The following is a 24,364-nucleotide window of genomic DNA, read 5'->3' as shown; positions in this document are numbered from 1 at the left end:
ATTTTGAAACAAGTGTTACAGGACAAGGTTGCAAAACTGATCACCACAAGAGAAGGACTCAGAACAAAATGCAAGCTACTTACACTATTTTGGTTATAAAAATCTAACAAAGTCATTATCAATTAGACAGAAATTGTTTGAACAAGACAGCCTTCAAACACTTCTTAAACACATTGAGGGAGTCAGAAGTTGGAATGGAGGTTGGCAGCTCATTGCCTCAGCTAGAAACCGAACACGAAAAAAGTCTGTTTTGACATTTGATGTCATAAATATTTTTAGAGTCATTTAAATTTACAGATATGCCTTTTACTCAAGAGTGGCTTTCTTCTTGGTTACTCAATTAGGCCAGATCACCAAATCTAGGAACAGTAGTGCCCTTGTTGTTCCAAACTTCTTCCATTTCACAGTTATTGAGGCCATATATATATTGGCAGGACACTGCTAAGATGTATTTGATGCAGTTAGCAGTTTAGGAATTCCTATACCCTACAGTCTACACATTTATGAGAAGACAAGACACTCTGAGTTTAAATATAACAGATATAGAATAAATGCAAGGCAATTGATTTGAAAGAGTTTTTCCTGCAAACTACCATCTTGGAATTTACATATCACAAATATTTCAGTGAATCTGGTTGAGTTTCATGCCACCAATACAAGGGCATGTGGCAACTGCAATGTAGTCACTGTGCTTGTGATTTACTTTTTCAAGTACTATATACCATTTGGTCAGTGAATTAAAACAATAATGATTCAAGAACATCTGATGCAACTAGAGAACTACATTTTGTTTTATAGAGGTATTGTCCATATCTTGTTTGTTCTTGTAACTGCACTTTATTTAAACAGTTGGACTGGAGATTTAAACTGCCAAAAAATGACACACCTGAACCCTGAAGCCCCTGTTAAATTCCAGTGGTTTAAATTTGAGAATAATACAACTAGACAAATGCATGAGGATTCAAATCAGTAAACAAGACAATGCAATACTTCTGGTGTGTTTTTAACTTGTGGTGGAAGAAGCTGTTACACCTGACTATACCGCAATGAAATATAATGAATGAAGTACAAAGGAACCTAGGGAAAAAATAGAAAAACTGGTTGATGCTCACCTAATGGGTGTAAAAGGAAACTGACTACTGTCTTCTAGTATTTTTCCCCTGTCAAGATTTATTTAAACAAAAAAAAAGTATGACATTTAAAAGGTACAGAAACACAACACTTTATTGTAGAACCAAATCATTATGTTTCTGGCTCTATACTCAGATTTTCAGATTTATATTACCTTTCACCTTTTTTTCTCTGACTCTCTGATATTTAATAATGTGTCTTTTATCAAGGCAGACAGTATGGAGTAGCATCTAAAGACCTGCATGTTTGACTCCTAGCCAATGCCTGGTTATAGCATAATTCTGAACATGGTGTTGTCTGCTCTCCAGCGGTAAAAGTATTTCTGAGTTGTAAGGGACTGCCAAATTTTGCAACCTAATTCCTAAAAATTAATCATTTAATGATGTGTTTTTAAATCTGCCTAATGTGGTTCAGAACCTTGGAGCCAGTTTCCACAACATCAAGCCTACAAAAGGAACCAAACCCAGATTAGACACTGGGAAAACACAGGACTTGCGCACTCCCACATCCACAATCACTCATGCCAAGCTAATTTTGAATTGACAATGAATGTAATATGCACATCTTTAATCATATAGTGTCTGGATAAATCAAACCTCTATACAGGGTATATGTTCCAACTATATACAGTGTACATTTACGTATGATATATGTTAGATGACTGACACCTTCACTTTCTGTGAAGTTCCCAATTGGTTTCATGTAACAACCTCTGATTTTACACTAAAAACCACCTCTGTTTGTATAAGTCAATAAAAAATTCGGTACGGAATAGTCCATACAACACTTGTATATAAATTACACTTTAATGATACCACAGGTAATCACTTAACGGAAGATTTGACACTACAATACAACTGACTGCCCAGAAAATAATATAGAATCAAGTGTATTACTTTAGATAATATATATTACCAGTAACAGCGGACTGCAGGATAATGTGCAGTGAAAACATTTGTCTTAACAGTTTTCATTCTCTTTCTCTTTAAGTTTAGTATTCGTTTGCTCAGAGGTTGATGCGCTTGCTGCTTCCTGAGCAGCTCTTCTTTTCTCCACCCTAGAAGCCCACTTCTTCTCTTCTTCAGTCAGCATCTTTTCGCTTTAAAATTGATTAAGTCAGTTTTTGTCTTGCAATTACTTAATACGTTTTTTCTTAATTTTTCATTTAAGCTGGTACTTAACTCTTCAATCTGCCTCAAGAATGATTTAGCCATACGCGGGCAGTAGTCACATAGTGTACGTGTACCAAATTTCAGGTCAATATGTCAAACGGTTTGCGAGCTACAGGTGATTTAAAATCCTAGACAGACAAACGGACAGCCACGGTAGTGTATTATATAAGAAGATATGCAGTAAAATGAATAGAAAATTGAACAAAATAACATATTTAATCTGAAATTAAATACATTGGGTGAAATGATGTAAATAAGCAACACACTGCAGATGGGCACAGGAATGGCTTAAAGCTTCTGTTCTGGTCAACCTTTACAAATCTAGTTCTGTGTGTGCGTTCGTGCGTTCATTTTTTTCTCTTCATCTTGAAGCATATGCTGTGTGGTCGGGCAAACAAACTGGCAGCTATCTTTAGGATGAAGTCACATTTGCAACCTCCAAAAAAATGGACTTGTCTTCTTTGAATAAAATACATTGTGTTTGCTCTGTAACAGGCCCCAGTACTTATCTCCATAGTCTGCAAAACAGACCTATGACCAATGATAACTGTCTTTGTCTTAATTGTTTAGTTTAACTGGGATTTTTGCAGTCAGCTCCATTTAGCCATGGGACTAGGCCACAACATTTTTTGTAACATTGTAGAATCAGAATTTGAATATAACTCAATAGCAATTTTTTTACCCCATTTCCAAACTTCCATTTACATTAAAGTAAAAGAAAGGAAGTGAAGAAATAAACATTTATTAAAATTCCAAACAGTTCAGATTGGGTCTGAGCTAACATTAAATAACATTAACAATAAATAAAGCCGTGGACATCTAAGATCGCATGCGATAGCACAACCACAGATGAGAACCTTCGATGTATGTACTCCGAGCGGCTCACGAGAACTGACTGTGAATGCAGTACGCACACAAAAAGCAAGAGCTCCAAAGGGCGCTGAACAAAAAATGCATTACACAATTGAGAAGGCAGCAAAAGAATATGAAGCGTGTGACGCATACAAGCATATTCATAAGTGCAGCTACTGCGGAAACAAAGCACACAGTGGAAAAAGTCAATGTCCAGCTAAAGGAAGACAGTGTAAAAAATGTGGTAAATTGAACCACTTTGCTAAAGTTTGCAGGACTGAAAAAGGTAAACCCGTGCATGCAGTGTGTGATGTCTCAGATAAAGAGGAAGATGAGCTGTTTATTGATGCAGTAAGAAAGGAACAACCCTCTGAATCTGAACAAGCCTTTGTACACATATCAATAGGAAAGCAAGGTGGAAAGCTTAAGTTTAAATTAAGTTCATAGACACGCTGCCGTTAAATATTCGCCCAGTCACAAAACAATTACATTGACAATCATGTTACGTTATTTTTAAAATGTTTCCTTTTCTTTTTCATAACTTCTTTAACACATTACTTCTCCGCTGCGAAGTGCGGCTATTTTGCTAGTTCTACAATAAAATAAAATAAAAATAAAAGGAGGAATAACCTTGGAGGTCAATCATCACTCTGAAAGCGGACAGTAGACGTCACGTAGTATATGTGTACCAAATTTCAGATCAGTAGTTCAAACAGTTTGTGAGCAACAGGTGATTTAAAATCCTGGACAGACAAACGAACAGCCACGGTAGCGTATTATATATAAAGATAGGCCTGAAATTGAGATCAGATTTTAACTTATTTTTAATTGTAGAACACTTCTCAGGGATTAATTTATTTGTATCTGAAGACAAGAATATCGTTTTCATTGACATTTGTGTCAGGCATAAAGTTTTTGTCTCACCATTCTCTGCTGCCATTGATATTTTAGCATGCTGCATATCTGCTTTATTTATGTAATAGTTGAGCATTTATGTATATTTTGTTTGTGTTGGATGTTACTTCATGATGCAGAAAATGTAATTTGTTTGAAAAAAAAAATTCTTTAATATAAACAATAAAGATTTCCTTAGTGTTGTAACCGATTTTAACACCTCATAAAAGTAGACGGAAAAGCATAGTATTTACAAGTAGGATACAGATTTTAACAAGCAAATCTAGAAGAGTCGTCTGGACAGAGCAGGGTTTGCTACACAAAGGTGTAAGAAATTAGCAATGAGCTAGAGAAGATCAAAGTGATACGCAAAACTGAGTGAAAACCAAAATTCAAAAAACTACATTGAACAGGCAAAATATTTTTCATCCAAAATAAAATATGGGTATTGACTAATCATGTAAGCTCACTTTGACATAACACCACCACTATGACATCACAAGCACGTACATTCACTTGCACACAAGCCACGAGTACCATCATAACTCTAATAAGATCATCACCATACAACCACAAAATAGTAAAAAATAAAAATTGAATAAAAACATAATGCTCTCTGATTATACTCTGATACCCAAACGCTCTGTTTATTAACTGGCACCATAATGAACAATACATTTACAGTACATAAAGGCTGCCTTAATATGCATCTTTAACAGGAAAAATTTGGTTTAAATTAATTCCATCTACGTATTATTAAATCTGCTTAATTCAAATAAGAGCTGTAGAGGCCAGAGGCTACTCTGGCAGCACTGAGTATAAGGTACAAATCAACCCAAAAAAATAATGTTAGATACACAGCCTTTTAACTGTTCAGTCTTTAGAACATGTGATAAAGTACTGCCTGTACCTCACCCACTAAAAGCTTAAAAGATGGAACTTTTATAAATTAAAATAGACAAACAGTAGATAGTACATTATGTCCCATTGCATTACATTAATTAATTCATAAACCTTAAATTATGTATTGTACTTGTGGTGTAATTTGTTTTATTTCCACCAGCATGTGCCAAATATATGAAGGTTCAGTTGATTGCAAGTCTATATTTGTGGCCTGAAAGAAAGATTGTGGATGTGTGAGTTCACAACAGAAGGCTCTGGATCTAGGTGACCCTGAATTATCCACTTCTTAAAGTGAAACAACAGTAAAGCTAATATTTTGTAATAAGCTGTAAAACTCCAAAATATTTTATCGGTTTTGCTCACAGTTTATGTTGAATTTCATCATATCTTTCTGAGACCATAAGTACCAAATTAATATTCTACAAACTTCATAGAAGAATTACTCCTACAATGTTGCTCAGTTCAACTACTGGAGAAAAATAGATACAGTGCGCCCTCTTGTGACCAAAATGGTTTTTAAATAAACAAAGCACACTTTCACTTTTAATCCCAGCAAGCTATACATTAATCACTAGTAGTAATAGTAAAGAATAGTTAAAATAACACAGATAACGTGTAACTAAACAAAAACATATCGAAACACCAATAAAAAATACTAACATATATATGAATATATACTGTATATAAAATAAATAGTAATAGTAGCAGCAGTATTTACAGTATGTCATATCTACAGAGCATATATAGCTTATTCATTTTTAACTACTAAAAAAAGTTTCTTAAAGTTTCAAAAGTTTTTTTTTCAGTTCAGAACTCTACACTTTGTAAGGAATCACAGTGTATGAAATACTATAAATCAGATCTGAATTAAGCACAGAGATCGAAGGAGCCTCTCTAAAACTATATGTAGATTGCTGGAGTCTACAATCTTTTTATCTTTTACTGTTAAATAATATTAGGCCTTATACAGTTCTGCTTATACCATATTTTACTGACTGTGAAGAATGTAAAGCAGCAATAAAATAATTTAAATATATTAATTCAATTTCAATTAACTCTTCACTAAGCACAGTCATAGAGCATGCGCACAAATCCAAAACATACAATGCATCAAAAGAAAATTGCAAAAACATACAACTTTTTCATATACTGAAAGGACAAGTTATGCTAAAAATACAATAAAGTAATTAATTAACATTTTACATAGTGCCTTTAAAGCTAACCCCACTAACAAGTATACAAGTACCAGAATAAAAAACAGAAAAATAAAGTGCCATCAGTGGCACAAAAATATTCAGAGTCTTTGAATAGAAAGTGAGACGGGGAGTGCTTTTGGGTGGCATTGTAGTTTGCACGTGGGTAAGCCATCTCAATGCACAGACCAAGGCCATTTTGGTAGACGCAAAGAAGTTGGAGGTTTGTTTTTTACTTATTTTGCCTTTATGATATTTGCCATGTTGTGGATGGTTTTGTTTAATAACAGCACCATTTTTACTTAATTTTGATTTCTTGTGTTTTCTCTGGCTATGAAGGAATTCCCAAGTTCTGGCTAGCGATTTGATTTTTGACAACATATCACTTTGACTTTTGTTTTTGACTTTGCCTTGTTTCAGAGTACATTCACCTCCTGGTCCTTTTAATTCAAAAAATACACTCTCCTAAATCAAGCCAGTATAGAATCTCAGATCATTAAAATGGTGGATGTTGGATCCTAATTTAGAATGTATACTTAGTGAATTTCCCCTTGGGATTAATAAAGTATCTATCTAGCTAATAAGATTGACTAATTGGAGTTTAAGCAACACACACAAATTGAGGAAGTGATGAAGTGCATATGGCAACTGAAATACAGAAACTTAAGCATGAGGGGAGGCTTCCAATAAGTAACAAACTGGTGTTAGGCTTATAGAGAGACATTTTAATGTTAGGCTTATAGAGAGACACTTTTAAGAGTAATTTATGTTGATTTCAAATGCTGAATGAAAATACAGTGTAGTTGTCATTACATAGCACTGAGAAGGGTTTGGGCTGTCAAACTCTCTTTAAGAATTTGGTAATGGCATCCAGATCAATAAATAAAATATAAATCATTGTGATGATCGACAGTGGGACATCAGAGGATTTTACATGTGGACACATGCTGCAGATGGTGAGAAAACTCCTATCCCATTAAAACTCAAACCAAAGTTTTTTTAAGGCTGATGGGTAGCCTATTGGTAATGGTGTATCAGAGTATTTAATCCTCCCTGTAAATTTATATATTTTTACAATTATTACAATTTATAGATTATCTACACACATTAATTGCATTCTTTGTTATTCAGGCATTACTTGCACAACTTATTTTAGGTATTTCCAAACATAACCCAGAGATTAGTTGGGTAGACAAAGATATTATACATTGGAGCCTTGATTGTTTTCAAACTTGTATACAAATTCCCCAAATTAAAAACCCTGATGTTAGTTATTGTCCTTATGTTATCTGATAATCATATTGAGTATCAAGATGGTTTTAGCAAACATCTACTACTGTATATATAAAGAATTACCCGCATATAGAGATCATCATTACTCTATTAAAATACTCCCTGATGCTCCATTACTTAAAGAAGATTTAAGCTTAGAGTAAACATGAACACAAAGCTGTGGAAGATTATATTTAAAAAAATGTAAAGAAACATTTTTTGTCCCTTTATATAGTTCACTTGGTTCTGGGTTCTTTATTGTGGGTATTGATTATCGTGAACTGAGTAGAATAACTGTTGTCAACATACCAGCACATGGGCTCAAAAGAAAGTAAATTCCATGCTTGACTAGGGAGTGATAGAGTGATACTTTCTCTTCAGACCAGTGACAGGAAGTTCCAGCTGGGTCCATTGATATCACTTCCGGTTCCGGGCTCGATGACATCACTATCACTTCCTCTCCAGATGACGTTATTTCCCCTGTCCAGCATTAAAATCACCATATTCCTCTTGTTACCTCAGTTCTGTTTTGGACTCATGTCTGTAAAGACCTATTATTCAATTTTGCCTTTATCACAGCCAAACTTTCATATACTGGGTGGCTGCCACAAACATTTTTGTTGTGTCAAGGTTTATCATTTCACACTGTCAAAATCAACCATCCCCTTCTACTTATCTCCTCTTTGCTTAATTAGGCCACTGGATCCAATGTTTTAACAAAACTGGTTCTTGGTAATGCTTACAACTTAATTAGAATAAGAAAAGGGAGATAAATGGAAGACAATAGTCAGCACAGCTAACAGACACTTTGAATACTGAGTCATGCCATGTAGATTGGCCAATGCATCCATGTTATTTGTCTTATGTAAATGAAATATTTTCTCATGTTCCGGGTATATTCATCTTAGCTTATATTGATAGTATTATCATTTCAAAAGATTTTGATACCCAAAAACTACATGTCAAAGAAGAATTTAAATGATTGACACTAATCACCTTTTCATAATGTTGGAGAAATGTGAATTGTACCAAGGCACAATTTTGTTCTTGGGATCTTGGCTGTCCATTTGTCTGTCCATGATTTTAAATCACCTGTAGCTCGTAAACCATTTGAACTATTGACCTGAAATGTGGCACACATATACTATGTGACATCTACCATCCACTTTCAGGGTGATGATTGACCTCCAAGGTTATTCCTCTTTTTATTTTTATTTATTTTATTGTAGAATCAACTCCCGGTGACTGTGCAACACATGTGTACGGGCACCATTCTCATCCCTATCACCGTCACCGTCACTTCCCCTACCTCTTCATATCTTAAATCTTTCTTGAGGCAGATTGAAGACTTAAGTGCCAGTTTAAGTGAAAAATGAAGGAAAACGTACTAAGTGATTGCAACACAAACACTGACTTAACCAGTTTTAATGCGAAAAGATGCTGACGAAAGAAGAGAAGAAGCGGGCCGCTAAGGTGGAGAAAAGAAGAGCTTCTCAGGAAGCAGCAGGCGCATCAATCGCTGAGACAATGAATGCTAAATGTACAGAGAAACAGTATGAAAACTATGAATGCTCAAGTCAAGTGTATTCACTGCACGTTATCGTGTAGTGAGCTGTTACTGATATGAACCCAGAAGGGGTTAATTATAAATCATACTAAGGTAAAAGCACATTTTAAATTGGAAATTTCCAGAAAGTGTCAAATATGTCCAACATATCATGGAATTCACTTATTACTGTCATCCTTTTATAAAATAATTTAGTTCTGTAATCTCTCCAATCACATCTCTCACTAAGAAGGATTATAGAAAATTCCAGTGGACACCAGAAGCTCCATGAACTTTTGACAATTTAAAATAGTTGTTTACTAGTCTGCCTATTTTTGACATCTCTAGTGTAGGTGTAAATGCTATGTTGTCCTGAATATTTACAGGCAAAAGATTAATTCATCCTTGTGCATTTTATTCTCAGAAGCTCACCCCTAAACAGAAATATGATAAGGGTAATCATGACCTTCTGGTAATTAAATTAGCTTTAGAGGAATAGAGACATTGGTTCAAAGGAACTAAGGTCCTTTAATGATCTATAAAGACCATAAAAAATTAATGCATCTGAAATGTGCAAAACAGTTAAAGGACTAAATGGTTATTGTTGGAAATGGTTAAAAGGAGCATTTTTGGATTCAGTTTTGTGACTTCCACAATCCTAGCCACAATACTGTCATGTTATCAATCATTTGTAATTGTAAATGATAGAGACATTAATCACTCCACACATAGTACTGATAAAGGAATGGAGACTTTTTATACATTCTCTGATTGTAATGAGTATATGTGCAGATGTTCATTCATTTTCTAAAAGGCATATGGAGTTCAGGGTTGCAGGGGAAACCATACACACATATCCACAACTATGCAAATAGGACTGTGAAATGTGGAAAGTAATCGCACAGTGGCAAGGCTAACAACACATGTAGCACATAAAAATCAAGGCAAGTTTCAAACAAAGTTAATAAAATTAACTTTGTGTTTCAGTGCTTAGAAGCACTAGGCACATCCCCTCCCTATTAATACAACATGTAATGTGATAACAAAAAAACACAATCATCAAGAAATGGCGTTAGCAGGACAGGCAAAACAGCATACTTCACTGCTGAACACATACTGTATATGGAAATGCTAAATTTGTGACATTCATTTGTTTTTTTGCAAATTAAAAATTGCATGAATATAATCCCTAAAATGCAAAGAACATACAGTATTAAAAGTACTTGTCATAAATTCCAATGGTTAAGATTAATCAAATAAAGACAACGTCAGTCCAGTTAATTTTCTAATTCTGCATTCATACACTTTTGAAAATGTGCTATATAAATAAATGCTGCTGTTGTTCTTATAACTAGCTGTGGAGCCCAATGTTTAATTTTTCCAAGAATTCTGATAAACAAAGTTTTTCATTTTCTCCTCCTCCATTGTTAACTGGTCATATAGCTCAATAATAATGCCCAAATAACTTTATATTTTGATCTAAGTAAATATTTGAGATCCATTCTCTTTTACTGCATGCTTAACATAATTTATGTTATTATGGTCTTCAGATGTTGTATGAAATAAATTTACTACTAGTGTATTACTGATGTAAATATATGTATATTCTCTGAGCCTGTACATATAAGAGCCATATCATGTAACACTTTAATTGGCTTTCATTTAGGTTTAATGACAATTTTAAGACCTTCCATATAAAATGTTAACCTTAAATGGTTTTGGCCACATTTAATTTAACAGGGTATATTCATGCATACAGTAAAAAATGTGTCATAACCTGGATTGTATTTTATATTTTTTCAGCTTTTCTTTTGCCTCTGAAAATAACATATATTTCATTTTGAAGGTTTTCGAGGAATTTAATGGTCAGATTATTTTTTTGATCTAGAACATTCTTAAGACGTTATTTTTGAAATATGCCTAACAACTGTGCCATTTTGATTTTTTATGGGTGCATCCATTGCTTGCTGCTTGTGATTTAGAGTTGCTAGGCAGGACTACCAGGAATGTAAGAAACGTGATATACTGTTGCCGTAACAAAGGTCCACATTACACATTTTCTGTTTTTTTTTAAAGTTTGTGGATAAATGAAAACCATATAAAAACACTTAATATTTTCTAATGCTATCTCTGGTTCCAAGTTCATTTCTGTTCTTCGACTTATATTTGTGTCATGCATTTTAGTTTTAGCTGGCATAATCACTCTAGTTTCTGATTCATCCTCTAAATTTCTCAATCTTTGTTTTTTGTCTCACATTCTGGCATATGTGTATTTAATTCCTTTGCTCCTAGTTACAACCTTGGGTAGTGTTTACTGTACATGTACCATCCATCGTCTGATTCCATCTTATTTTAAATTCTTGCCACCCTGCACAATCTGTACACTGAAATAACAAGAAACAGGATTACTTAAAATTCTAAGGATAAATGCAACTACTGTAGGAAGTACAGCCTTAACCTACTGTACAAAGCCATCAAAGTCCTGAATGATATGTCTTTTAGTGTAAAGGATAACAATAGTTTCCAGCATTTTGTTTCAGGCTAATGACTCACTCCTCTTCCATGCTACTAAACAGCCTGTTCCATTTGTAATTGTTTCTTCTTCTTCTTTCGGCTGCTCCCGTTAAGGGTTGCCACAGCTGATATTTTTAAATAAATATGTCAACCTTTATCATCCATCCATTATCCAACCCGCTATATCCTAACTACAGGGTCACGGGGGTCTGCTGGAGCCTATCCCAGCCAACACAGGGCGCAAGGCAGGAAACAAACCCCAGGCAGCGGGACACACACACACCCACATAAGAAGCACACACTAGGGACAATTTAGGGTCAACCTTTATCAGCTATTATTAACTCCCTGACAATCTATTTTTCTGCTTAGTATTTTACTATTGGACATGTTGTCACTGCTACTATGACCAAGATACAACTGCTGGTCAGGAAAGAAAACTAACACATTAAACGTTAGGTACAAAGCATCACTCAATTATATTTTGCCAAAATTATGAACTTCAACATGTGGTGAGTCAAAAAGTACAATACGTAGTCTAACTAGTTGGCTCAGGTTGGGGACTTTGAATGCATTTATTCTAAAGGACCGTGAAACAATTTGAGGTTAATTTTCTCCAGGAACACTCTCCTTGGGTGCCAAATGGTCATAGTCGTTGTGAACTTGTCCTTTTGTTATAGTGATGTGCTATATTCTATACAAAGTTTATGAATTACTATTTATTTAACAATATATGCCTATGTGTATGGCAATGTATTTTTGTTGAGTTGTATGTGAAAATATACAGCACTCTGAATCTGTCTGTCTTCATTGAAGGGCACTACATAAAAATACATTGAAATTAATTTGGCATTAAGCAATACACACATAGATGCAAACTTCATATCATTAACACTTGGGCTATTGACTGTTACAGTATCCTTTTGTGCTACATGAAACTCACTGTTGAATCAGGGGTGTTTCTAGGATAAGACAGGGTCTTTCTTGCATTTTTACAAACATATAAAATAGAAGAAACTGGGGCTTGTTGCACACATTCATACATGTACATAAAATCTAAGAGTGGTATAAAATTGATCTGGGACTATGCATATTAGAAAATATACATAATGGACATGAAGATCAGGAGCTAGATGCAATGGATTAGGGCCATAAGCCTCTAAGGATCTCCCCTAATGTTACTATGAAGAATGCTAAGCCATGGCTTAAATATTTTTTTTTACTTTTTTTAAACTTGACACTAGTACTCTGCAGTTTGCAAAGGCACTGATGCCTTTTATGATTCTTGCTTTACACCTAAAGATGCTGTGGCTCTCCAAACAATGGATGTATAAATAAGGGTTACAAAATCGCAACTAAAAAAAAATGGACGTAGTACTGAAAGAAGACAAGGAACTTTTGTTTCTACGACTAAATATATCTATATTATAGTTATTATTTGACAAAAGACAATAAATACAAAACATTTGGAGTTTGAAGATTCTTTAACATAAGCAAGCCGAGTTTAAAACAAGATCAAAGAGGTAAGTACCTCTCTTTACACCTCCTAGGTGAGATATTCGATAAACTAAAAGGGTCTGGTGTACAAAAATGACTCTACTTGTTTGTGAACTTTTTATATTCTTATTTTTGGAATGGTTGGAAAAAAATGCTGTCTCACACACACTTAAAAGTTAGCAGTTCTACCAGACAGTTGTGGCGAGTGCCCTCTTCTACGTGGTGGTGTGCTGGGGTGGCAGCATAAAGATGAAAGACGCCTCACGCCTGGACAAACTTGTTAAGAAGGCAGGCTCTATTGTAGGATTAAAGTTGGACAGTTTAACATCTGTGGCAGAGCAACGGGCACTAAGCAAACTCCTGTCAATCATGAAGAATCCACTGCATCCACTGAACAGTGTCATCTCCAGGCAGAGGAGTAGCTTCAGTGACAGACTTTTGTCATTGTCCTGCTCCACTGACAGACTAAGGAGATCGTTCCTCCCCCACATTATGCGACTCTTCAATTCCACCCGGGGGAGTAAATGCTAACATTCATTTTATTTTAATTTTTATTACTATTTAATTTAATATTGTTTCTTTGTATCAGTATACTGCTGCTGGATTATGTGAATTTCCCTTTGGGATTAATAAAGTATCTATCTATCTATCTATCTATCTATCAATCAATAACTATCATTAAAAATACATGAAAATGCAGAATTTACTATTTAATACTCAGAAAACAAAGAAGTGGTCCGCTTTGCACATGTTCTCTTGCAACACTTTCCACATATTAAATACTGTATTAACATGGAAATAAACACACCTACTTTTTTAGGCTTGTAGTCTAGTCGGAAAGCGTTGCTTGAATTGCTAAGGTTGCAGGTTAAATCCTTAAATCAATGAACATGTGTATCACCGTAGGTATGTAACTTAATCTGCCTGTGGTCCCAGTGTAGAAAAATAGAAATAAACATATTATACCGCTGAAATTATTTAGCACCTTGAAATGGTACTCAGTAAAGAAAGGTGCTAAAAGTATTAATGGTCACTGCTTTCTGAGTTATTGTAATACTGTGTAATGACAGAAAATATGCAATTGCTGTAAATGCAAGGAATGAAAGTTACATCTTTCAAGAAATGTAAATGCCTAATTGAATTTAAAGTACATTACTAAATTGTAAAACTGAATGAAAACATGCAGCCAACTACAAATAAATCCCATGAGGTGCTGAGCTTTCCTTTACTTACTAGTTTTGGCTGGTTCTGTTGTTCTTCTGCAAATTTTAAGTTTACGGTTTGGACCAATTTGTGAATCACACAAGCAAAATAATGGGGCAGTGGAGAATACTTATAGCTCACAGCGCACAAATGTCACGTTAACGAAACGAAACGCCTAAACGCAACTGTACAGAGTCCATTTGCAGCCGCGTGGCGCTCTTCTCTGGCAACATCGCCAAAAGAGTTTCTGGAGGGTGTGCCGCGTGGTGTACCTCCTTGTGCGCGTGCGCAAATGACTTACTTGCTCACTTACTCGAGCCGGTCCTGGGACATCGAAACTGAGGGTGTGCCACGGTGCTGCAAAATTTCACTTTCGGTTTGAGTTTTTAGTTTGTGTCTCTGTGAAGGTTTGGCCCGCTCTTCTGTGATTCCACTCTCTTTTTAGATCGTGAAACTATGCATTTCAAATACCCCGATGCCCGGAGAGAGGAGAGCAGAGTAAGTTAATGGGATTGCGATACTATCTTCTTTACCGTTTCTGAAAAATCGATCTGGATTCAATGATACGAAGTAAAGAATTGCGAAGGCCGCGGATATAGGGCACGCTGGGGGAAATCTGGCAGGCACTTGAAAAGATGAATGACAAACGAAAATACAACGCGTACTGTGCACGGGACGTCATTTAGCTAATGTCACGGTCATTTGATAAAAAAAGAAAACGTAGCTTGTTTACTCCGATTTAATTTTTTTAACAAATGTTAGAGCGATGTGTAGAATTTACATTTCGGTAAGGAACTGTCTGAGTTTATGCTAAAAATAGATGGAAATATGAAGCTTGATTAAAGTATAAAGGCAAAGATTTACACAGCTGAGTTAGGGATAGATGCCATAAATTGTCAATGCAAATTTCTTGAATTTATTTGCCATTCTAATTTCTTGCCATACATATGCCAAAGTTCCCATGCTATTTGAAGTCTGTCAGTTGTTCTTGTGATGTTGAGTGGCTTTCTCCAGTGATGTGAAATCTCACAAAAGTCCAACCATAAGCTGTCAACAGGTTGCAGTATTTTGTAGAGGCAAAAGATATACACTTTAATGGGCTTACTCTGTGTACCAGATGGTTTTCTGCTCTCCACTCTTTGGTGTCACAACATGCTTAACAAAGTGAATGAATGAGTGTGCCAGAAGAGTAAGTGATATTTAAGGGAAGCTTAAATAGTTAACGTGATTCAGATACTGCTTACTCAGTTTGACAACACATAGTTCTCATCCATTTTGAGCCTGTCTTGGAACTTTTATTTATCATGAATTGTATTACATGTACACTTGTTATTTATTGTCCTGTGTTGTGCTACATAAACATATTCCAAGAAAAGATGCTTTTATTGTTTCAAAAATGGCCAGACACTAACAAGAGTTTTAGACGTTTTCAGTTGTACTTAAAATTTTTGTTAGATACATTTAGTATCAGATATGATAATACGAATATGCAATGCAAAACAGGCAATGATTAATGGGGCATCTCCTTATTATTATGTCACATTTGACCAGGGCAACTTATAACATTTGTGAAGCAATTGGTTACATTTCTTTTTGGTTTCCCAGTTGGAGCACAGGCAGGTAAAGTGACTGGGTCACACAGTGTCAGTAGTAGGGTTTGAACCCACAACCTCTGGATTTGAGGTCCAAAGCCTTAATAATAATAAATCTTATTTATTTAGCCATAAACAGTATGTCACATTACTGCCTATGATATAGGCTGTATCAATCCTTCAAGCAGACAGCCCATAAAATAGAAGCAACTAAATACAGAGTCAGTATTTGACAGAAAGCCATGTCTGGAACTGGTTCCTGCCTTGCTCACAATTCTGCCTGGATAGATTCTGCCCCCCAACTACTTGAGTGAGTAGGTTTAATGGTGAATATATAAAAACAAGACTATATCATTTATGTTAGAATACTCGTAAAACAATAAGAATGGGCTATGAATTATAAAATTTGTAGCCTAAAGATGTTATTTCATGTGTAAGTTGCTACTAATTTTAAACAAATGTATATAGTATTTTTCACTTTCATAATTAGGAAATGCATGGTTAATTGTAAATGTAGTTAAACTGCAGTATTTGACTGTCTTACATTTTAACATCATGCAGATGCAGCAGCATTGCAGGTACATTGTAGGTTCTTTGTTATGGTCAGTGTTCTTTTAAAAGTGGTGCTGTCTCACCTTGGATTTACAGATTGATGACTATCATGGAACTAAACTCTCAGATCCTTATAGATGGCTGGAAGATCCTGACAGTGAAGAGACAAAAGTAAGGAACTTTACTTACAGATTCCATTATGTACTAATCTCCTTCACCACCTAAGAAGATGTTAAGTGCTAACTTGTATCTTGATTGAGACAACTTTTATCAATAGGTTAACTATGTATTTGTGCTGGGAAACACATATAAAACTATTTGAACAGTACTGTGCTCAGATATTATTAATATTCTTCCACATATTCATTTTTCTTATAGTGTTTTATCATACAGTAAATATTTAATATGTGCTGATTGCCCTCCAAAATAATATATGTGTGAAATAATGATAAATAGCAATTCTTTTCAAATAATTTTATTAACTGAGATTGGGAATTTTGCTTAATGGATACTATAAACCTTACCTGGCAAAAGAGTTTGCAGTTTGCATAAGTGTGTGGTAGCCACCTAAATTCCAAAACATGATTATGTTTAATGCATATTCAAAAAATACACATCAAGTCTAAATATGTACAGATGAGGCAGTAATGAATTATATTTGCTAGATAGAAATGTATTTCAGAATGCTGAAAGCATAATCTTGTGCTGCATTGTGATGTCGACAGTTGCCATTCATGAATAAGAAGACAGGAAGGAGATGATAGTGTGTTGATGGATTTTGCTTCTTCCATAGTTTAACCAATATTTGTGTTCCTAAAATTATAAAATAGCATTGCACAATGTGTGTGCCTACAAGATAATCATATAACATACAGTATAATAGCAGTAAATGGCACCTTTTCATCATAGTAGCCAGATAGACTTTAAAGTATAAATAATGTTTAAATGAAAATGTTGCACTGATCTCTTGCAACAATAACATTTTTGTGCATCAAATAAACATGTATTCATTTACTGTATATACAACACAGTATTTTATGGCTTGGTAGTGCTATTATTAGTATCCTATATACTATAAGTTGTTTTAAAAGTGACAAGTAGAATGCATTGATTGTGTTGTTGAATATGTTGTTTTCTAAACTTAGTGTGCCTAAACCTAAAACAGTTTCTGCATAGCCCTGTGTTATTATTATTCACATAAATTGCATGTGTTTATAAGATCTGGTCAAACTATTATTAAATACAAGTATTCAATTTATTGCATTTGTTGTAATTATTTTAATCTAGGCATTTGTGGAAGCTCAAAACCTAATGACTATGCCCTTCTTGGAAAAATGTGCAGTTGGCAAGAAATTTCACCAAAAGTTAACAGAGGTGTATGACTATCCTAAATTCAGCTGTCCATACAAGAAAGAAAACAAGTAAGTGGTGCTAACAAGTATCCATTTTCTTTAGTCATTTAATAGAGTATATACACACACACACATATATATATATATATATAAATATATATTTATGCACACACATACACATATATATATATATATCCATCCATTCATTATCCAACCTGCTGAATCCGAACACAGGGTCACGGGGGTCTGCTGGAGCCAATCCCAGCCAACACAGGGCACAAGGCAGGGACCAATCCTGGGCAGGGTGCCAACCCACCACAGGACACACACAAACACACCAAGCACACAATAGGGCCAATTTAGAATTGCCAGTCCACCTAACCAGCATGTCTTTGGATTGTGGGAGGAAACCGGAGCGCCCGGAGGAAACCCACGCAGACACTGGGAGAACATGCAAACTCCACGCAGGGAGGACCCAGGAAGCAAACCCGGGTCTCCTAACTGCGAGGCAGCAGTGCTACCACTGCGCCACCGTGCCGATATATAATATATATACTGTATATATATATATATATATCTACAGTATATATATCTATATCTATATATCTATATATATATATATATATATATATATATATATATATATATATATATATATCTCCATAGGTCTGAATTGTAATATGATTATTTGGGTTGTCAGCTACCAGGTAACACTCGTGGTTAGTCAGCCAGTCAGTGACCACCCAAATAATCAGACTGCAGTTCAGACCCATAGATATGATACTCTGATCTATACCCTGTCAAGCAAGCAAACCAGCCACCGTGGTGTGACATCTGAGACTTTGCCTCAGGTTGCTGATGCCCAATGTTCTATCCCATCTATCTATCTATCTATCTATCTATCTATCTATCTATCTATCTATCTATCTATCTATCTATCTATCTATCTATCTATATACATAAATATATATATATACTGTATATGTATCCAGTTGTGCCTATCTATCTATATATATGTATATATCTATATATCTATCTACCTATATACATATACAGGGTATATATATATGTATATGTGCTTGAAAGTTTGTGAACCCTTTAGAATTTTCTATTTTTCTGCCTAAATATGACCTAAAACATCATCAGATTTTCACTCAAGTCCTATAAGTAGATAAAGAGAAACCAGTTAAACACATGAGACAAAAATATTATACTTGGTTATTTATTTATTGAGGAAAATGATTGAATATTACATATTTGTGAGTGGCAAAAGTATGTGAACCTCTAGGATTAGCAGTCAGTTTGAAGGTGAAATTCGAGTCAGGTGTTTTCAATCAATGGGATGACAATCAGGTGTGAGTGGGCACCCTGTGTTATTTAAAGAACAGGGATCTATCAAAGTCTGCTCTTCACAATACATGTTTGTGGAAGTGTATCATGGGACAAACAAATGAGATTTCTGAGGACCTCAGAAAAAGAGTTGTTGATGCTCATCAGGCTGGAAAAGGTTGCAAAACCATCTCTAAAGAGTTTGGTCTCCACCAATCCATAATCAGACAGATTCTGTACAAATGGAGGAAATTCAAGACCATTGTTACCCTCCCCAGGAGTGGTCGACCAACAAAGACCACTCCAAGAGCAAGGCATGAAATAGTCAGCGAAGTCACAAAGGACCTCAGGGTAACTTCTAAGCAACTGAATGCCTCTGTCACATTGGCTAATGTTCATGTTCATGAGTCCACCATCGGGAGAACACTGAACAACAATGGTGTGCATGGCAGGGTTGCAAGGAGAAAGCCACTGCTCTCCAAAAAAACATTGCTGCTCGTCTGCAGTTTGCTAAAGATCACCTGGACAAACCAGAAGGCTATTGGAAGAATGTTTTATGAATGGATGAGACCAAAATAGAACTTTTTGGTTTAAATGAAAAGCGTTATGTTTGGAAAAAGGAAAACACTGCATTCCAGCATAAGAACCTTATCCCATCTGTGAAACATGGTGGTGGTAGTATCATGGTTTGGGCTTGTTTTGCTGCATCTGGGCCAGGACGGCTTGCCTTCATTGATGGAACAATTAATTACTGAATTATTTTAGAGAATTCTAAAGGAAAATGTCAGGACATCTGTCCATGAACTGAATCCAAAGAGAAGGTGGGTCATGCAGCAAGACAACGACCCTAAGCACACAAGTCGTTCTACCAAAGAATGGTTAAAGAAGAATAAAGTTAATGTTTTGGAATGGCCAAGTCATAGTCCTGACCTTAAACCAATCGAAATGTTGTGGAAGCACCTGAAGCGAGCAGTTAATGTGAGGAAACCCACCAACATCCCAGAGTTGAAGCTGTTCTGTACGGAGGAATGGGCTAAAATCCCTCCAAGCCGGTGTGCAGAAATGATCAAAAGTTACCGGAAACGAAACCTTTTCATTTATTTCTGCACATGCCTCCATTGTCAGTCTGTGTCAGGTCGACACCTATATAGTGCCTTTGCCACTATATATATATATATATGTACAGTATATGTATATATCTACTGTATATATATATGTGTGTGTGTATATATGTATCTATATATATGTGTGTGTGTGTATATGTATATGTACCGTATATATCTATATATGTGTATATATATTTTTCTTTTCTTTGCAGGTTCTTTTACTTTTATAACAAGGGATTGCAGAATCAGAGTGTCCTGTACATTCAAGACTCTTTAGAAGGCGAATCCAGAATTTTCTTTGACCCAAACTTACTATCTGAAGATGGAACTATTGCTTTATGCAGTAAGTTTATTTGAGAATAAAGCTTTATAATAATGTTTATTTTATTTCGCTGTGTCAGCTCTAGTAAAAATAAATACATTTAGAAAGTAACAGGAGGTGGCATATATTGCAGGATTGAAATCCAAATATATAAGTGGTGACTTAAAAGTGAAAAAGAATAACAGTATACCCCCATAAAATAGAAGAGGTAGGATTCAGTCACATCAAAATACTGATAATAGTCCTGCCTCTTGCAATTGACCAAAAAATTATTTCACTGAGCCAGATTTCTGCCTTCCACATTAATAGTTTACAATCAGCTTTACGATCTTGCTAATCATCTATATTTTTAAGCAAAGGATAATATATGTAATTGCCAAACATACTGATTAGTATTTGGATGAGCCACATTCATGTCATACTGATTGATCTTCTTATAATATTAGTTGTATTATGTAAAATAATAAAACATTACTAAGAAAAAAAAGAGTCCAACATTAACTCTAAAATTTACATCAGTAAAGATTGTGTTAAATTTGCTTTTTATTACTTCAAAAGGCAGAACTCATTTTTTAATGTCATTTTACAACAGAAACCAATTGTTTAGGACACAAGTAAAACCAACAGTCAAGCGAACATTGATAACAGTCTAGAAAAATTACAAAACAAGATTCATTTTGAAGCAGTAATAATTTTTATGCCATGTATTAACATCACATGTATTAATAACTGATGTAATTCATATCTGAAACTGACTAGATGAGATCTCGTGCAAGAAAAAGTTTGTTACTTTGCCAACATGTAACATGCCATAGTCCTAAGCTGCTTTCTGAATATATTTGTACTTTATCTTCATTTGTCTAAAAGTCAGTTGAAAAGGTGCTGTGTAAATTTGTATGTTTCATAAAATTCATGTGTGTTTTTATAGAATATGATCAGCAAAGTCTGATTAATTACAAGGTTTATTATGTCTTATGGATGTCGCTTTGCTATACCTTTCTTAGTAATTAAATTGTATACTTTGATGCTGTACCTGTTCTTTGCTAATAGAGGTGTTCCTATAGGAAAACAGTGCTTTAGCCCACAGTGTATGTAATTTTAGCTTGTTTAGAAGATCAAAATAATACACATCAAGGCTGCCATGATTAATTGATGCACTCGACTAAAAAAAAAGTAATTGAATCGTATTTTCTTAATCAACTAATTGTACCTCCCGAAAAAAACCCTCGCACCCTCCATGTTGAACGCCGGCACCTGCATCACATTCAGCAGAAGAAGGTTCCTGCAAACATCGGTCAAAGCCAAAATCCTCCTCTGTGTGGGAGTATTTCACCCGGAAATCTGAGAAAATGGTTGATTGTTTATTATGCAAAAACAGATGATGTTTCATGGCATGAACACTTGAAAAGGAATAATGCTGGAAGTATAACACTGGACAAGACAGTAATACCATAAGTAGCCCACTTACACTTGCTTAGCCATTCGACAATAGTTCTTTTAGTGTTATGAGGCTGGTGAACTTGAGAAATTTATACTAGTAATGATTAGTGTTGGGAGGAAAGTTACAGCCACAGTATTTCTATGGATAAAACAGATAAATGGTCTGTTAAACGCATTTGCCTTCATTATCACTCAAGAATGTACTGAAGTAAAGCAATGTTACAGTACAATAATGCACTGGCTAGGCTATTCTTTAACTATTGTCTCATGGATCCAAAAGAAAACTACCTATTGACAGTCAAATTTGAGTAGCAAAAACATCCGATACAAACAAGAAAAGTGTTATTTTTGAAATTTTCTTTGGTCATGGCTTAGGCTGACTCAGGAAGATTTTTTTTTTTAATCTACTACAGTTGCTCCAAACTGAAAGAGAGTTTGTGGCACATGGCGCCCATCCCACAATGGAGTTGCTGCTAGGAAGCTGGCTGTTTGGAGAAGTAACAAAGTTCTTGCTCCAGTTTAGATTGCTAAATGCACAGACAGTACAACTCTGCAAAATCCCGTTTTTAACATAAAAAGGTATGAAAGTAATCATGTCCAAAGTGATATGGTTCTGTTCTCTTTACATATTCTCTCATATCTTGATGCAGACAGGCTGATGAAAGAGCAACATTTAATACTGAAAGCCACTTATGAAGTGTTTTGCAGTGTTAAGTTTGTCTTCTACTTCTTCATTTCCCTTCCTATATCTGAAACATGGAACAGTTCTTATGCTACAAAATACCCTGAGTGAATTCATCAACCTCTTGCACAGGATTTTGATGGATTTTTAATGCACATATTAAACTTACAAGGTGACCTACTGATTAAAATATGTAGTAAGTTGCTTTTGAAAAAGGGAAAAATTGCTGACTAACACCAAATTTAAAATGAACAAATGTTTTTATAATTCATTTGATACAAACTGGCAAAAAGAAAAAGCAGAAGCCCAGAACAGCTCTGCAAAGAAACAATAAACACACTTTGCTTGTAAACAATTGGCCAAAATAATAACCAAATGTTTAAATGTGATGATGGCAATAATAAGCCAGGGGAATAATAAAAAAAATCCATTTGTGCAGTCATTGCATATTTGCAACACAGCACAGCACAATACCAAAATCGTCAGTGCAAAACTTGTTACTGAAAAGTTTAACTTGTAATTATTTAATTCTCTGTGGCTACAAAAGTATTGCATATCGATTTTATCTCAGTCTTCTCTTCAAGAGATAAGAGTTGCCCATCTCCTGCAATATCATTTATACTTTTACAAACTTTATTAAGTCACTTTATGCCAAATATGCTCAGTAGCTATATTTAAAATGTCTATGAATAACATCTATCACAATTTAAGATGGATTTTATAAAAATACATGTGTAATGAGTCTTAGAGTGGATTTACATACACAAATATGTGTGATCATTTACTTAAATTATATTCAAGCTAGGAAAGAAAACACATTTATTCTTGAAAAATCATGTACAGTTCTAAATATACCTTTCACAAATGTATCTCCCCTCTCTTAGTAAAAAAAAACAGAGTTCCTTAGATGACTTCCTCCTATAGAACAATACTTGCACACCACAGGTTGAAGCAGCTCTGATAAGTAGCGTGCTCAACATGCTAATTAATGTCATGAGAGGTCTGGCAATGGTGGAGGATGAGGGATTCTGGGCTATGATTAAAAATTTCCAATGTGGGTATGTTCTCCCCAAAAGCACCTGCTTCACTGGCATGATGGAAAAGAAATATGAGAACATTCCTGATAGTCAAAATCGCGCTCACATCTTCCAACAGCAGTGTTGCATGGACAAGTATTACTTCAGAGGCATATCTAGGCATTACCTGCCATTTCATTAATTACAATTGGGAACTTTGCAGCTGTAGTTTGATGACTGTACCTCTTGAAGAATGACATACTGCTAAAAATATTGCAAACTGGATTGAAAGAGCAGCTGAAATGTTTGGGATACGTACAGACAAAATTATGGCTGGGGTGCATGGTAACACTTCTAATTTGGTGGCAGCGCTTAGTGTTTTGGAAGAGAGGCATGGGATATCTTCAATATGCTGTGCTGGTCACACTTTACAAAGTGTAGTGAGTCAAGCCTTGAAGAATCCCCACATCATGAAAACAACTGGAGCTGCTAGATACCTGGTAGAGCATTTCAAGAAGAGTGAACTCGCCAGCTCCAGGCTCAAGACCAAACAAAACCAATTTGGCACCCCTCAACACAAACTAATTCAAGATGTTAGTGTTAGAGCAGCACATTACATGATCAGTCACTTGTTGGAGCAGAGGTGGCCAGTTACGGCAGCTCTTTCAGACCCAGAAAGTGACACAGAAAGGAAAGCATTTCCTAGATCTTAAAGGTGAACAGTAGAGCCTGCTTGAGGAACTAGAACAAGCTCTTAAACCGTTTGAGTGTGCCACTGTATATCTGACTAGTGAATCA

At 35.2% G+C, this 24,364-nt stretch overlaps 1 protein-coding gene across 1 annotated transcript in view; it reads left to right on the top strand.

Moving 5' to 3' along the window:
* Positions 1 to 14,478: 14,478 nt before the first annotated feature.
* LOC120517478 (prolyl endopeptidase-like) overlaps positions 14,479 to 24,364 on the top strand; it is a 31,926-nt gene continuing 22,040 nt past the window's right edge. The window contains exons 1-4 of the mRNA XM_039739823.1: positions 14,479 to 14,673; positions 16,416 to 16,490; positions 17,607 to 17,740; positions 20,319 to 20,449. Of these exons, the coding sequence (XP_039595757.1) occupies positions 14,632 to 14,673; positions 16,416 to 16,490; positions 17,607 to 17,740; positions 20,319 to 20,449 (382 nt within the window). The 5' untranslated portion in view covers positions 14,479 to 14,631. The remainder of the gene's footprint in view (positions 14,674 to 16,415; positions 16,491 to 17,606; positions 17,741 to 20,318; positions 20,450 to 24,364) is intronic.

Source organism: Polypterus senegalus, chromosome 17 (genome assembly GCF_016835505.1).
Source record: "Polypterus senegalus isolate Bchr_013 chromosome 17, ASM1683550v1, whole genome shotgun sequence".
Lineage (NCBI taxonomy): Eukaryota > Metazoa > Chordata > Cladistia > Polypteriformes > Polypteridae > Polypterus > Polypterus senegalus.
Note: the sequence above shows the minus strand (reverse complement) of the source record. Positions and strands in the feature narration are given on the sequence as shown.